At 36.8% G+C, this 15,377-nt stretch overlaps 1 protein-coding gene, 1 long non-coding RNA gene and 1 pseudogene across 2 annotated transcripts; 2 read left to right on the forward strand and 1 right to left on the reverse strand.

Moving 5' to 3' along the window:
- The first annotated feature begins 895 nt into the window (after nt 1–895).
- LOC122019968 lies at nt 896–9,942 on the forward strand (annotated as a pseudogene).
- A 1,303-nt stretch (nt 9,943–11,245) lies between these two features.
- Nucleotides 11,246–12,404, forward strand: LOC122021592. Its single transcript, XR_006122580.1, has 3 exons — nt 11,246–11,748; nt 11,847–11,894; nt 12,105–12,404. It is a non-coding gene; the product is annotated as an uncharacterized LOC122021592 (long non-coding RNA).
- A 1,547-nt stretch (nt 12,405–13,951) lies between these two features.
- LOC122020959 (probable serine acetyltransferase 1) lies at nt 13,952–15,260 on the reverse strand. Its single transcript, XM_042579020.1, has one exon. It carries the CDS (start codon nt 15,205–15,207, stop codon nt 14,314–14,316), a length of 894 nt encoding a protein of 297 aa, XP_042434954.1. The 5' UTR covers nt 15,208–15,260; the 3' UTR covers nt 13,952–14,313.
- Between the last annotated feature and the right edge of the window lie 117 nt (nt 15,261–15,377).

Raw genomic sequence — 15,377 nt, forward strand, 5'->3', positions numbered from 1 at the left:
TATAAATTTGATTTTTTAAAAATATTTTAATTATTTAAAAAATTATTTTTATTTGATATGTAATATTGAGTGAAAAGCAATTCATGCTCATTTCTTCGTTTCGGTTCCGAACGAAGGCATCTCCCATCTCCGTGTTTCTCCCTCTCCTTCGTGTCCCTCGAATTAGAGTCGTACTTGTGTTTGACGGTGCCTGAAGCGCATATTAAAAAATGACTTTTTTGCTACGATAAATAGTAAAAAAGTTGAATTTACAAATAACATATATACTAAATATATAAATAAACTAAAAATAAATATAGTACATATTTAAAATAATTAGATAAACATTACTCGTTGAACTCTTTTTTTCTCAATTGATAATATTAATAGTCCATAGTGTATTCTGTAACACTGATACCAATGTGGTGGCTGCAGGTAGTAGCAAGGCGACAAGTAGTAATCACCATGTAATTAGGTCGCAGCTCGCACAAGCGACTGAGGTAGTGTGCGACAGTCCTGTGCTACGCAATTAGGTCACGTGAGCAAAGGCCAACCGTCAGTTCGCGTTGAGTGAGATAACCACTGCGAGAATCAACGCAATTAGGTCACACAAATGATTCTTGTTGCACGATTAGGTTATAATCAGTGCCATGTTTTGCAAGATGAAAAAGATGATCGAAGAAGAAGATTATGATTACCTTTTGTTCCGTGGATCCGCACCTTGGTAGAAAGAGAGTCGGAGAAGAAATCACGTGCAAAGAAAAACAACACGGGAGAAGAAATTGAGTGCAAAGAAGAGTCGTGTGTCATTGTGTACCTTGGAACAGAATAGATTTAACGATCATTTAGGGTCCATATCACTCATTATTATTATTATTATTATTTTTTTTTGTATAATTAAAAAAAATGGATCCTGAGCCGTGAGGCGATTGCTCTCTAGCCTCATGAAGTTATGCCTCGAACAAACCAGCTCACCTTTGGATCTCCTATGGCCGGAAGGTTCGGATTCGGCTCCTTTGCGGCGACAGACCTTCTGACCGTGGTGAACACCCCGAGCCAAGATCTCGCATTGACCAATTTCGCATATTGCGCCCCGACGGATCTGAACAGGTTCGCCTCACCTGGATCGAAGGATGTCTTCGTCGTCGTTGGCGATTCCGTCGTTCTAACCCTACGATATCCTTCCATTTACTTCTCATTGCATCTTTCATCGCTGGATTTTCCGTTCGACAGTGTTGTCTCTAATTAATTCAATTTAGTTCTTTCTGAACAACGTTGAATTTCTCTAATTACATTTCTTTGGTTGGTATACTCTTGTATTTCACGAGAGGAAAAAGATCACTTTGTAATAGCCTTAACGTAGAAATACTGCTCATCAGAACATTCCTAGCAATCATGTAGCTCTCAATGCAATCCAACGTCGACATACAAGAGTTTCCTCTGGTGATCAAGTCTCAGTTAGCAAGTACGCACTCTTGATCTTATCTCCCAATATTTTCTGGAAAGTTTCATTGATTGTTCTGCTACTATGCCGTCTTAATCGCCTATATGTTTTTCAGATTTATTCCTCCGGATAAGTTTGATCTGGTATTGCTTAGAGTTGATCTGGATTTTGTTAAAGGAAAAACTAATAGAACTGAGCAAGTATGATTCCCATTTATTATGGTCTTAATTATACTTCTTGTTTGACTACTTATTTTTTAATTTTTATACATATATATTTTCATGTTGTAGTTGGATGCTGCAATTCTTGCACAACAACTTCATAAAAAGTTCATTAACCAGGTAGAATATCTCACCAGCCTCTGGAATTCACCTATTTTACTAGAAATAATCCTAAGGGATCTTTTTTATGATTATTATTTTTTGCACAAATTACTGAATTTTGACCAATTTATTCATTTTATTTAGATGACAATAAAGTTTTCCCATTGCAGAATATTAAGTTAATTGATTCGACAAAATGATTGTCTTATGTAAATTTGTTTCCAGTTTCTATAAATTAAATTAAATCGTTCTTCATATTGATTGTGTCTTCTCAACTTTTTAAGATAATTATCTGTTCAGAAACATAATGGGATATGTTAATACCAATATTTAGGAATTTTTATGTGAAATCGAAGGACTTACTGATGGTTTTGAATGCTACCAAGTTCAATTTTAGATGTTATGCTATATTTTCTCACTAGTAGTTTTGATTACATGATGAACACTATCAGGTATGTGAAACATTCTTCTATATTCAATCTTTCATCTTGGCTAATTCTTTTTGTTAATTCAATAAATTGTTTTTTCTTGCCTAGGGTAAAAGGATGCAGGGTATTAGTTTCATGACCTGAGTCAATTTACTTTGGGAACTATGTATGACCTGAGTCATCTTACTTTGGGGGCTATGTAAATGCTCTTGTTGCATGACCTGTCATTTTTTTAGTACTCTATAATGCAAATGCTAGACTACTGCTGTATTAAGTCTGAAAAATGTTGTTCAAGTCACACTTTCTTAACCTACCCATTGCCCAATGTTGATTTGAGTCTTGTACAGATCAGGCACAGCTGGATCTTCTTAGAATTGGTCTGAACATACTTGTTACAATATAGTGTGTCTGTATTTGACTATATTGTAATAATTCTCTTTGTCTATTTAGTACCCAATATCTTTCTTTTGTTTGTATGTTTGATATCTTCTGGCGGAATCTGTAACAAATTTTATTCTAAGAAAAAGCCATTAGAAGTTAGAACGTTGTATTCAAGAAAATTTCAACTTTGGGTAGCAGTCTAATGGGTCAGCTTTAGTGAATGTCATATTACTCTGAAAAAGGAATCTCTCATTTCGTATTTGAAATTTACTTAATACAAGAGGCTAGTCAAAATTGGTAATTTTTTACTGAAATCTTTTTTTCTTTCCAGTTTCTTTTACTTCTCTTCTAGAAATGTGTAGATATTTGCCCCAATAATATACCTTGAGCTATTCTTGTAAGTTGTAAGCCTTAATTGGTCAACGCTTGCTAGGTAGCTTTAGTGACCGAATTTACTAGATGAACTTTCTTCACATGGATTATCTAGATTGAATGGGATTTCTAGTTTTACTTTTTGAATCTCCCCAACAGTTGTTTCACTTAGCAGATGCTTTATAAGTTCATGGTGATGCCACTTGCTAAAGTTGTTGATCTCATGAAGTGTTACTGCAATTTACTTATGAAACTACTGATATTATAGATATCATAATTCAACATATCCTCTTTTTTTCCTTGAAAATGTGGGATGTGGTGCCTACTAGCAGAGCTCCATTATCCCAAATAAAGTTGCCTGATTTGAGCGACCAATTTCAAGCCTTTTAATGCAACTTGCAGAGAAAAACATCCCAATAAATATTAGGCTTTTTGCTTTTGGTTATTAAATATCTGTTCCTTTCTCTTTATGCCTCAGGTTTTCTTGTTTGGTTTATGTATTTTTAACTAGGAGCTATTAACAACTTTGTTGTACAGGTTATGACAACTGGGCAAAAGGTATCATTTGAATTTTGTGGAACAAATTATATTTTTACAGCTAATCAAGCTCTTCTAGAAGGCCAAGTTGATACCAAAGGTTTAGACAGAGGAATAATATCTACTGAGACCTATTTTGTGTTAGAAGCTTCTCCAAAGTCTGGCATTAAGGTTCAGTTTCTCACACCTTCAAAGATTTTTTTAGTAATTCTTTTAGAGGAATTAGCAGTTACTTTTTTTACTCTTAAGTCTTAACTAAGATCAAAATTGGTCAAAATTTGAGTATTTGATGATTTGTGTTTTTACATAGATCATTAATCAACGTGAAGCTGCTAGCAGTCAAATATTCCGTCACAAGGAGTTTGACCTTGAGAAGCTGGGAATAGGAGGACTAAATACTGAATTTGTAGAACTTTTTTGATGAGCATTTGCCTCTCGAGTTTTTCCTGTCAATGTTGTTAATAAGTAATTTCAATTTTACTATTAATTAAGCTCTTGAATTAGTCGTGAAAAAAAATCATGAATCTGGAATTCCTTCCTTACTGTTATGATATGCAGATCCCGGGTACTGGCAAAACACTTATGGCTCGTCAGATAGGGAAACTATTGAATGGAATGGAGCCAAAAGTTTGGCTTTGTTGTTCAACATGTTTCCCTTGTTTACCTACCCATCTGAGAAAGATAATAGCTAGTCTGATTGATGCATGCTACTTAAGAGAGACTATTTTTCTTTGAACTTTAGATCGTCAATGGTCCAGAAGTCCTGAGCAAATATGTTGGAGAAACAGAGGAAAATGTTAGAGATTTGTTTGCTGATGCTGAGAATGACCAGAGGACTAAAGGTAGCAAATTTTGCTTATTTCTATGCTACATGATCTTGTTTTGTATCTTTTAAACATTCATATATTTGGTTGTTTCCAGGTGATGCAAGCGACTTACGTGTTATCATATTTGATGAAATTGATGCTATTTGTAAGGTACACTCTTATAGTTGTTTTTTTAGAAAAAAAAAGGAAAAAAAATATATTTTATGATCATTTTTCAAGCATGACATCTGGCATAAGCAAATTTTGGCTTCATAGGCTACAAATGCTTCCACACATTATTTTCCTAGTCATCTTTGAAGTATTTTGCCTGAATTTATCACATATACAGATATACTGTTTGATTCTACTGTTTAATTTCTTGAAATTTTTATGATTTTTTTCTTTTTCTTTGCAATTCTTACATCCATTTCTAACTTATTGGCATTAGATTCTTAGGTGAGTATAGATTATTTTAATTCTTGTATTTCTCCAGCATTCTGAAATTTAGTTCATGGTGGTAATAGAAGATAAGATCTGTTCCATGCACTTCTGTCTGATTTTTCCTGTGATTTAGACTAGTATTTTACTGATTGTTATTACGTTTTTGTTGCCAGCTGGATCTGATGATTAATGGAATGCCATTTATTTAGTCAATGGTGTTGGAACCAGAATATTTTTTATTGGTTCAATATTGCACTATGGAAAATATATAATAAGTTCTAAAGTTTTTATTGGTCCGTTAATACATGGCATCAATTATGTATATATAATTATATATATGAAGTCAAAATATATTTTTTATTTCCTTCTAGGGGCAAACTGTTAAGTTGTTAAATACTCGTGGAGTCAATTGACCCCACATCTTCCCATGCTCCTCTATCCTTGATTTGGTCGGTCTAAAGATTTAAAACAAGTTTTGGTTCTTTGTACTTCTCCTTGCTTCAATGGGGTGGACTTAACCGGATTCCTTGTTCTAAGTTTCCAAGAGAACATATCACATAATTGTGGTTGAATCAGATGATAACCTTTCATATATGTGAAAATTTTCCCAATTAGGTTCTTCTCATAGTAGATATTGTTGCTAATATTTCCCAAATTATAATTGCAGTCAAGAGGTTCTACTAGGGATGGTACTGGAGTTCATGATGGCATTGTCAACCAGCTTCTTACAAAGGTGATTCTTTTAATCTTACATGTTTTCCTTGCAGCCCAGGACTGAATACTAACCAAATGTATTCGCATTCTAGATAGATGGCGTTGAGTCTTTAAACAATGTATTGCTTATTGGAATGACCAATCGGAAGAATTTATTGGATGAAGCTCTACTAAGGTCCATTTCTTAAATTGTAATTACTTGTTTTATTGACTCTACTTAATTCTGCCACTTATGCTCAGAGTATTTTACATTGATTGTTCGATTTTATATTTATTATATGATGTAATCTTTCTCCTAGACCTGGGCGATTAGAGGTTCATGTTGAAATCAACCTCCCTGATGAGAATGGCCGTTTACAAATTCTTCAGATACATGCTAATAAAATGAAAGAAAATTCTTTCCTTGCTGCTGATGTAAGCCTTCAAGAGCTCGATATGTGCTTATTCTTTTCAGGTGTTATTTGGTTTATGCTACTAAACTGGTCAATACCTAGTGCATATTGCTTCTTCGAACATTCTTAGACATATCTGACCATATAAAATCTGCCTGATTATATGAAGACCCATAAACCCATACTAAATCTTTTCAATACCTCTTAAAAGGTTTGCATTCTCAACATACTTAGCTCTGGGTGCTTCTAGAAAACTTTGCAGCACAGTAGCATCTTTTTTTGCCTAAATAGTTGGACAAAGATGACAATTCTATGTGTTCCTTGTTTCTTCTTTTGGAGTTCAGTTGTTGCTGCCTTAAATGTGATATTTGTTAGAGAATGTCATCATCCTTGTGGTCTTGTTTGAGTATTTTTCTTATTGAAGGAATGGAACTGTTTTCTAACAACTGGATAAGAGAACCTGCCAATGTTTTTGAAATCTCCTTGTTCAAACAGTGGAAGCTTGAGACTTCACAGGCTATATTTTGTTGCTGACCAACGTCTTCATTTTTTTGTAACTTTTGTTCTTTTAGCAATTGCCTTCAGATTGGATTCTTTATATTCCAATTGGAGGCAAATTTTTCTTCATGCTTTTTTAGTTTTGGATACTCAAAGATTGCAGTTTTAGTTCTTGGTCTCTTCATCATTGAGAGTAGTCTAGTTTGATTTTTGGTGGCATGCATTTTCAGATCATTTGGAGGTGTAAATGATGGACTTGCTAAGCTATATATTTCCTTACATGTAGTATCTGTGTACTATTGCAGCTGCACGCACTAAAAATTATAGTGGGGATGAACTGGAAGGTGTTGTTAAAAGTGCTGTCTCATATGCCTTGAATCAACAAATAAACTTGGATGATTTGACCAAATCCCTGGATGAGGAGAGCATAAAAGTCACTATGGATGATTTTTTGAATGCCCTTCATGAGATTGTACCAGCTTTTGGTGCATCAACGGATAATCTTGAACGATGCAGGTATGTTCAAGTTCAACATTGCATTCTGTTAAAACTGATTCCACATCCTTGAAAGCAATTCTACTTGAGGATATTCAGGACCTACATACTCTTGTGCTCTGATTATCTCTTAAGAGTTCTTAGAGAATATATCCGAAGAATTATTTTTTCTTCGAGTATAGATTCTTAATGAAGAATTTGTAGGTATTTGAAAACAAGGCAGTGAACCTAAGGAACATAGCTAATTGCTTGTTTACTGGGTGGATGAATAGTAGGGAAGAGAGAATGTTGCGGGGGAGGGAAAGGAACACATTTTGCACATGAAGAAATGGTCATTCAGGTGCATTTGTTGTTCCTTTTCATTCTATCTCCTATTTCTTTTTATTCATCCATCCAAATAAGCAAACTACATGTCTTTGAATGTTACACAATTGTGCTAACCACTTTACTTTTATGTTAAAGATATATTTCCTAACCAAGGTGTGTATGTAAAGGATATAGTTCTCTGGATCAGTGATTGTGAAACATTTTCATTGTTGCTTTTCCTTATTTTCAAAATCTGCAAAGTTCCAAGTAAAATCACTTTGCTATGGTTAATAAGATATGTTTTTGATTGCCAATCTACAATTTATTTTCAATGAAATATAAAATGTGAAAACCAATGGCAATACAGCAGGGTCATTTTGACAATGAACAGCCCCTAATGTGCATCTTTTGATAGTCCTGGGGAAGTAGGTGATGCTTACATTAGGTTGGTAAAATGATTTTTTCTGTCGGTACTTAAGCCATTGCCAGTTTGTTCCTGCATAAACAAAATTGGAAACCAATTGGAGCATACCTTTCTGTCGAAGCATTTCTTGCACTTTTAATAACTCCAAAATGGGACAATTGTGTATCATACTTATCTTCTAGACACTAATTTGAAGTATTAATGTTGCATAATTTGGCATTATCTTCAATGTGCAAACGGCTCTCAGGCTTAATGGGATTGTCAATTGTGGTGAGAAGCACAAATACATCCAAGAGAGAGCCATGCTTCTTGTGGAACAAATGAAAGTTGGTCTGGGTAGCCCACTTGTCAAATGCCTTCTAGAAAGTCCAAGTGGCAGGTAAGTTTACATCCAGCTTTCTAATTGATTAATCTGACTGTTTTGCTGATTCAATCTGCTATTTATTCTTTTATGCCAGTGGCAAAACTGCAATGGCAGCTACAATTGGTTTAGAGAGTGATTTCCCATATGTCAAGATTGTAAGTTCTGCTATTATTGATGAAAGAAAAATAATTGCCTTATTGCCATCATGTTAAATGATTAAAATCCTCCCATTATTAGATACCGGCAGAAACCATGATTGGTCTCAGTTAAGCAAGCAAATGTGCACAAATTGTCAAGGTGAGTTGGATGCTAGAACAATTTTAGTAAAAGTTCTCAATTTATTGAACTTTAAATGAGAAAATATTTGAACTATTTATCCCTCTAATTTTTGTCCATACTTTTAGTAATATCCGATTTTTATTTAGAATCTTCAGAACTTCCATCTAATTTTTCCCTGTCACCTAAGCTTGTCCTTCAGTTGTGTTTTGTCCCATTAGTGTAACCAAGTATTGCTTAACACAGGTTTTCGAGGATGCATACAAATCTCAACGAAGCATCATAATTCTTGATGATATTGAGAGGTAACTTCTATTCTACTATAATTTTCTCGTCAATTGACTTGTAATTCGACTTGAACAAATTGAACCACATCCTTTGTAGCCAAAATTCAATGTGGCTCTTTGTCAGTAAGGAACTCCTGTTCGCCTTGTTCTTGTTATCTTGTGGCTTGACACAGCTTGCAATGTTTCCATGTTTCAGGCTGTTGAGTTTGTACCTATTGAACCACGTTTTTCAACGTTAATTTTACAGACATTGAAACGGCTTCCTCCAAAGGTTTTCTTCTTTCAATAAATTCCTAGAACTGTTCAAGTATTCTTTGAACAAAAACCAAAATAAAAAAGACGCATTGAAAGCTATTGTGTTCGTTCCATGCACAAACTACTAAATTGAAATTTCATGCTGAATGCACATATAACTTCTAGTTTTTCCTGTGTTGTATTCCACAGGATAAGCGCTTGTTGGTAATGGGAACAACGAGTGCGATGGGTTTCTTAGAGTCTGTTGTTATATGTGATGCATTCTCAATTTCATATAATGTTCTGGAATTGCACAAGGAAGATGTTAAGAAGGTAAACGGCGTGCATCTCTGTTTCTTGTTTTGGAGTATCGAGCTTAAGTATCATAAAACATGGGTCAAGGATATATTTTGCACCTTGTGAGTCTGTTGTTTATGGAACAACCAATTGTATTACTACTATCTCTGGAGTTTTATGGTTTTGGTTCATCTAGTCCTTATCGTTGGAAAAAGGTGATGCTCTAACAAAAACATTTAGTATGACAGATGATTTAGAAGCATATAACATGCTCTAGATTTTCAAATGTGACATTGGGAATATGCTTTTGGATCTTACTTTCAGCGTGGTGAAACAGCTCAACGTATTCCATGAAGATGACCTTGACTATGCTGCTCAAACAGTCAATGAAGTAAGTTTTTCATTCTGAAAGTAGTAAAACTTTCTTGAGATCCGTTAAACATTGAATTCTCTTGATTATACGATCGTACCAATTATCGATCGTAATCTATCTTACCTCGTCTTAAATTCTGCTACTCCAAATGGATGAAAGGTGATGTCTGTGTCTGATTACAAATACCAATCAATTGTGGCAAAAGGTGAATACGCTTGCCTCCAGCGCCCCCGCTAACCCGTCCCAGGACCAACACGAAGGAGGATACAGATACCAATCAAGAAGCATATGCTTGTGGAGATGGCTGCGGTAGGTTCAGATGGAAAAAGTGCCGACGCCATTTATTCTGGGCAAGAGAAGATGGATCTTAACCATTTCTTTGATTTACTGCGTGACATATCGCTTAACCGTTACTAACTCGTGCCACTACATCGGATGCTACAAGAACCATTTTTTCCCCTTCCTTTTGACTCATGTTATTCTAATTGCCTTTGAGTTACATTTTGTTCTACATATCTCACATTTCATTACTCCTAAGAATAACAGAACGTATGCCTACTTTTTTTTTTTCTTTCCCTCTCCTTTTATTTTGTGTCAAGAAGAGTTTTGTCAGGTCTAGCCATACAAAGTCACATCGGTTTCAGACTGCACCAGGACTACTTGGGTGACATTGTATATCAAGGATAGCTTCTCTTAGTGTCAATGTTGCATTAAGTTGAAGTTTGTGTGTTTTCTGTTGTGAAGTCGATATCTATTTTTTCTGAGTATGGGTGGTGTCAATGAATCCCGACCTCCAATGCAAGTATACATCATCCTTTTTGAGCGAAAAAGAAAGCCAAAACAGCGCTACCCATATGTCAAACAAATAGTTTATGCCTATCTTCATAATAGTTGTGGAAAGGATAGATTCCTTCTTGTTTTAATTTGTTTATTTTGATGAGAAAAAGAAAACTCCATTTTGCTTGGTCACTCAAATGCCCATTAGCTTATCCACACAAATGTGTGTTGTATTTGCTTGGTTAGTGTTTTGGCCCATTGCCCATCCATTTCCATCTCCACATTCAATTGTCCCTTTTTTAGTGATCAACTTGATTTTATAGAAATTTTTATCGGTTATAGAATAAATTGGTAAGCATAGATAGGTTCTAACTGACGGTCCAATGTTATAAATTTTTTAAATTTATATAATGTATTTGAATTCTCATTATTTAGGTAGTTGGTCTCATCCCTAACCATTGCTCTCTAGGCAAAATTATCAGGGGAACAACCTTACATCGCAATGGTCTTTATATAAAATCAAAGTTTGTTTTATGTCTATTTTTTTCATAATAATTGAATTATAATGGATATTTTTAAAATTCACAAAATTATTTTTAATTTATGTTTTAAAAAATAAAAGTCGGTTTGCAAGCACCTTTGAAGGGAAAAAATCTCATTCGATCATCGAGCACATGAACTCAGAATCAATATTAATATTTTTTTAAGTAAAGTTTTGCAGATTCGATCGAGATAAATTTGTCTTTTTCCCAAAAAAAAAAAAAGAGATCATCATCATATTTTGTTGTGTTGTTTATGAATTCATCTTTGTAATCATATACCCATCAACGGTTTGTATTGAGAGGCGTGCCAGAGTCGCTATTTAATCACTTGAAGATATTCCAGGACAAATATCGACAAAAATAAAAGAAGGAAAAAAAATTAAAATTGCCCAATAGCCACTCGACAACTCAAACTTGGTTCATTCTAGCTCTAGCTACTAGTATATTATCTCCATCCACATCATATTTTTAAAACCATTTTATATTTAATCTAAATTATTTTTTTTCATAATTTTAATATAAACTGGTATTTGTATATATAGATACACTGGGCGATTTAACCTGCACAATTGTTGTGGATTATCTGACGCGGTCAAAATTAAATTTCTTCTTTACATGCACGTTGGTGCTACCGGCGCTGGTGCTTACTTGCCTGCACCACAAGTATGTTTGTGGTATTGGTTTGTGTAAATTAGTATCCTACTGTTGATCGTGTCCAATATGCCTTTGATCTACCTCTGGAACGGATAAAGCTCGCGACAAAGACGCGAGAGGTGAATAGCAACTCGATTCCTTCCTCCATATCTTTTATCTCGATCTTTCGATTTCCATTGGATTCCTTTGTCTCCTTCTTCAATTGGCGTGTGCATTGCACGATAGAGTTCCAAACTCCAATTCCTTCATCGCACCCCTATAAATAGCTCCTCACCCTACCAAACACTTCCCCAAGAACAAGCACAAGAATTCCTCCCAATTTCTTCTTTGCGATCCCCTCCTAATCCCTCGATCACCATGTCGACCTGCGGCGATTGCAGTTGCGCTGACAAGTCCCAGTGCGTGTAAGTAATCTCCTAATATTTGTAATAACTAACGGTGTTATCTAACTCTATATTGCAAGACTATATCACTAGTAATAATATGTATTGCGCTCGTGCAGGAAGAAGGGAACTAGCTATACGGTTGATATCGTCGAGACTGAGAAGAGGTATGTATCACTTATTTGAATTTATTCTATTGAACGAAATAGAGCAAAGGGTGGAACGATGTAGCTGAACGTCAAAACAACTCTCTTGAAGTCTCGTTTAACTCCTTAACCCCTTAATATGCAACACATCCTCTATCCACAACGATCCTTGGCCATGTTTAATGCCGAAAAATCTAAATTTTTTTGCTGGTGTTTGATTTGGTCCGGCAGCTACTTGAATGGAGTGGTGGACGGTGCAGCGTCCGGCGAGCAGAACGAGCCGTGCCAGTGCGGCCCTGCTTGTGCTTGTGTCGACTGCCAGTGCGGCGTCATATGATCGAACACCTTCTGCGCCGCCTCTGAAATTAGTATTATGAAGCAATAAGAAAAAATGTTGTGGCTTGTGTGTGGCTTTCTATGAAGAAGCAATGTGTTAATCGTGTGCTAAGAGGAGATTGTGGTTACCATCAGCATAATCTACCTCTGTAGTAATTAAATAATTATATAAATATATAGTTTGTTTAAATATAATGATGGGTTACGCACTCTTTTTTTTTTTTTGTTAATTTAAATATAATTTTTAGTTTTATTTTTAAAGAACAAATCATGAATCTCACATGATTAATTTCTAAAACTTTGCCAACTCAAGTTACCTAATTTTCTCGAATAATTATTATTCGATCTTTTGTGCACCGATCACTCAAACTACTCCACTCAATGAGCTTACTCGACCCTACCACCAACTTCAATGTTTCGACATCTTGGACGACTACATGCAATCACCTTGCTTGACCTAGCTCACCTAGCTTACGATAGTCGACCACACTTAACTAACTAAATGGAATCACCATTCAAAATGGAATGAGCAATCTATCTTAAATGGATCCATCTAAACATCGAAAATAAAGGAATCATAAAAAGGATGAAGCAATCTTAGATGGATGCATTCAAAATTATGCTTGCTCGCACTTTAGGGAAGTTTTACTTCAACAATGAAGTAAAACTAACAGAGATGCAATTATCCGAAATGTAAGAAAGCCAAAGCACAAACATATCATCATTGGCAATTTATCGGCATCACTATTACGGCAAACATCAAGCACATACATCTCAGAACATGAAGAATAGGTTTAGAATGTGAGAATATTAGCAAGTCTTCCAATAGACTGAATCCATAGTAATGAGAGAAGAAGATTGTAAACACACTTCTACTTTCAACTCTCGCCGAAAAAATTCAGGCTAGCAGTTCAAAACAAGGAACTGTGTGTTCTTAGGAGATGGAATAATTTCGCAGTATAGAAGAAAGGAAAACGTGGCTTTAAGTTTTGCTTTAAAAACCAGGAAAAACAAGGTAGAAAAATTGGAGGAAAAAATGAAGCAGAGGAATTCCTCTGCATCCAAAGAAACAGTAGTTCGTGTATAGAACAATAAGTCAAATGAGCTGCAACTAGAACAAAAAAAGACCTGTTCATGATCAACCATCTTTTTTTAGGATTCATGTATGATAAGGTAAGTGAAAGGCATATGTAGATGTTGCAAAAATATAATAATAAATCAAAATTTGCTATGGAATGATGAAGGCCCATATCTAAAACAAACAAGTCAGAATTAATCAGTGGAACTACAAGAGCTTGGTATGGAATTGATAATAGAAGAGGATCAGTACCATGTGTTTCAGTTGCTATCCATATTGAGATTGAACATAAAGTCAGGATAGTAATGGTTAAAAGGATTAACGTAAAACAATTCTCAAAGAGAACCATCTGATGAGAAATGCAATGAAGAATAAAACTAGGAACAAACAAACCCAACAATCTCTTTTTCACCTTTGGAATGTTTTGATACACCAATTACATGTCTCTATTATTTCGATGATTTGTTCTTATCTATTGCCTCCCTTCCATATAACTATCTCACTTCCAACTCTATTGTGAGTTTCCAACTCTTATCAATCTGGATTTACACAATCATATCATAGCGAACAAAAAGGAAATAGAATAGTCTAAACTAGCAAAATCAAATTTCGAAAAATGTATCTCACCCAACCTACTGAAATCATTAAAGTTAGCTAACAATGATGAGGGAAAGAAATGAAATGCAGATGATATATGGATGTAATAGCTGCATTCTATGCAACAAAAACAAAACACATTTTTTCTCTCAGGTCTCAAACATACTCCCAGTAAAGAGGTCACTGTATGTTAATTGAGAAGGCAAACACAAGAGCAAAGCATATCAGAAGATACAACATAAAGGTATAATTGACGTAGCACAGACCCTGACTAAGGCCGCTCTCACAGGCCATTAGGGAAAGCAGCAGAAGAAGATGGAAAAGCAGATGAGGGCTGGAAGCAAGCACAGTATTCATATTCATCATGCCCATGTAGCATAAGAAGCTAATTTGAGAAAGAAAGAAGGAAAGGGGGTAAAACCATGGATATCAAATGATGTAGTCCGACCACTCCTGGATGAAGGAAGTATGATCCATTGATTCACTTGGTAGGTCGTCGTGCCTGGAGGGTGTGTCCTTGCCCCCGACGAGGCGAGCAGGGTTCCCGACGGCGGTGGTCCTCGGCGGCACATCGATAAGCACGACGGACCCGGCCCCAATTTTGGCTCCCTCGCCTATGCGGATGTTGCCCAGGATGGTGGCGCCGGCGCCGATCAGGACTCCGTCGCCGATCTTGGGGTGTCGGTCTCCCACAGCTTTGCCGGTGCCGCCGAGGGTGACGTGATGGAGGATAGAGACGTTGTTGCCGATGACAGCGGTCTCGCCAACGACGACGCCGGTGGCGTGATCGAGGAGGATGCTCTTGCCGATGCGAGCTGCAGGGTGGATGTCGACGGCAAAGACGTCGGCGATGCGGGACTGGAGGGCGAGGGCGAGGGGTCGGCGGTTCTGGGTCCAGAGGAGGTGGGAGACGCGGTGGGCCTGGACGGCGAGGAATCCCTTGTAGTTGAGGAGGCAGTGGGAGAAGGAGGCGCAGGCGGGGTCGCGCTGGCGGGCAGCTAGGAGGTCGGCGACGACGGCGGAGATGAGGGAGGGAGAGGAGGAGAAGGAATGGAGGAAGAGGTCGTATAGAAGAGTGGAGAGGAGCGTGGAGGAGCAGAGCTTGTTGGCGAGGTGGAAGGCGAGAGATCGAGCAAGGGACGGGTGGGAGAGGACGGTGGCGTAGAGGAAGCTCGCCAGCGCCGGCTCCGACTCGGCATCGCGGTGGGCCTCCGCCTTAATCTGCGCCCACAGCCACGATTCCTCGGCCTCCGACTCCGGAGGCGGGTACGTCGGCACCGCCGCCGCCACGACTCCGTTGTGGTTCATCTGCCCCGCTGGCATCTCGATGTGGTGGTGGCTCGGCTCTCTCTCTCGCGTCGTCCCAGTAAATTAATAGGAAAGATAAGGGCAAAATGGGAATTAAAAACCAAGAAAATAATAATAGTCAAGATTTGGAAAATAAAAAAAAGGTTATTTAAAAGAAAAAGAAAGATTTGTGTGTGTGTGGCGTA

This window comes from Zingiber officinale, chromosome 9A (genome assembly GCF_018446385.1).
Source record: "Zingiber officinale cultivar Zhangliang chromosome 9A, Zo_v1.1, whole genome shotgun sequence".
In the NCBI taxonomy this organism is placed as follows: Eukaryota; Viridiplantae; Streptophyta; class Magnoliopsida; order Zingiberales; family Zingiberaceae; genus Zingiber; species Zingiber officinale.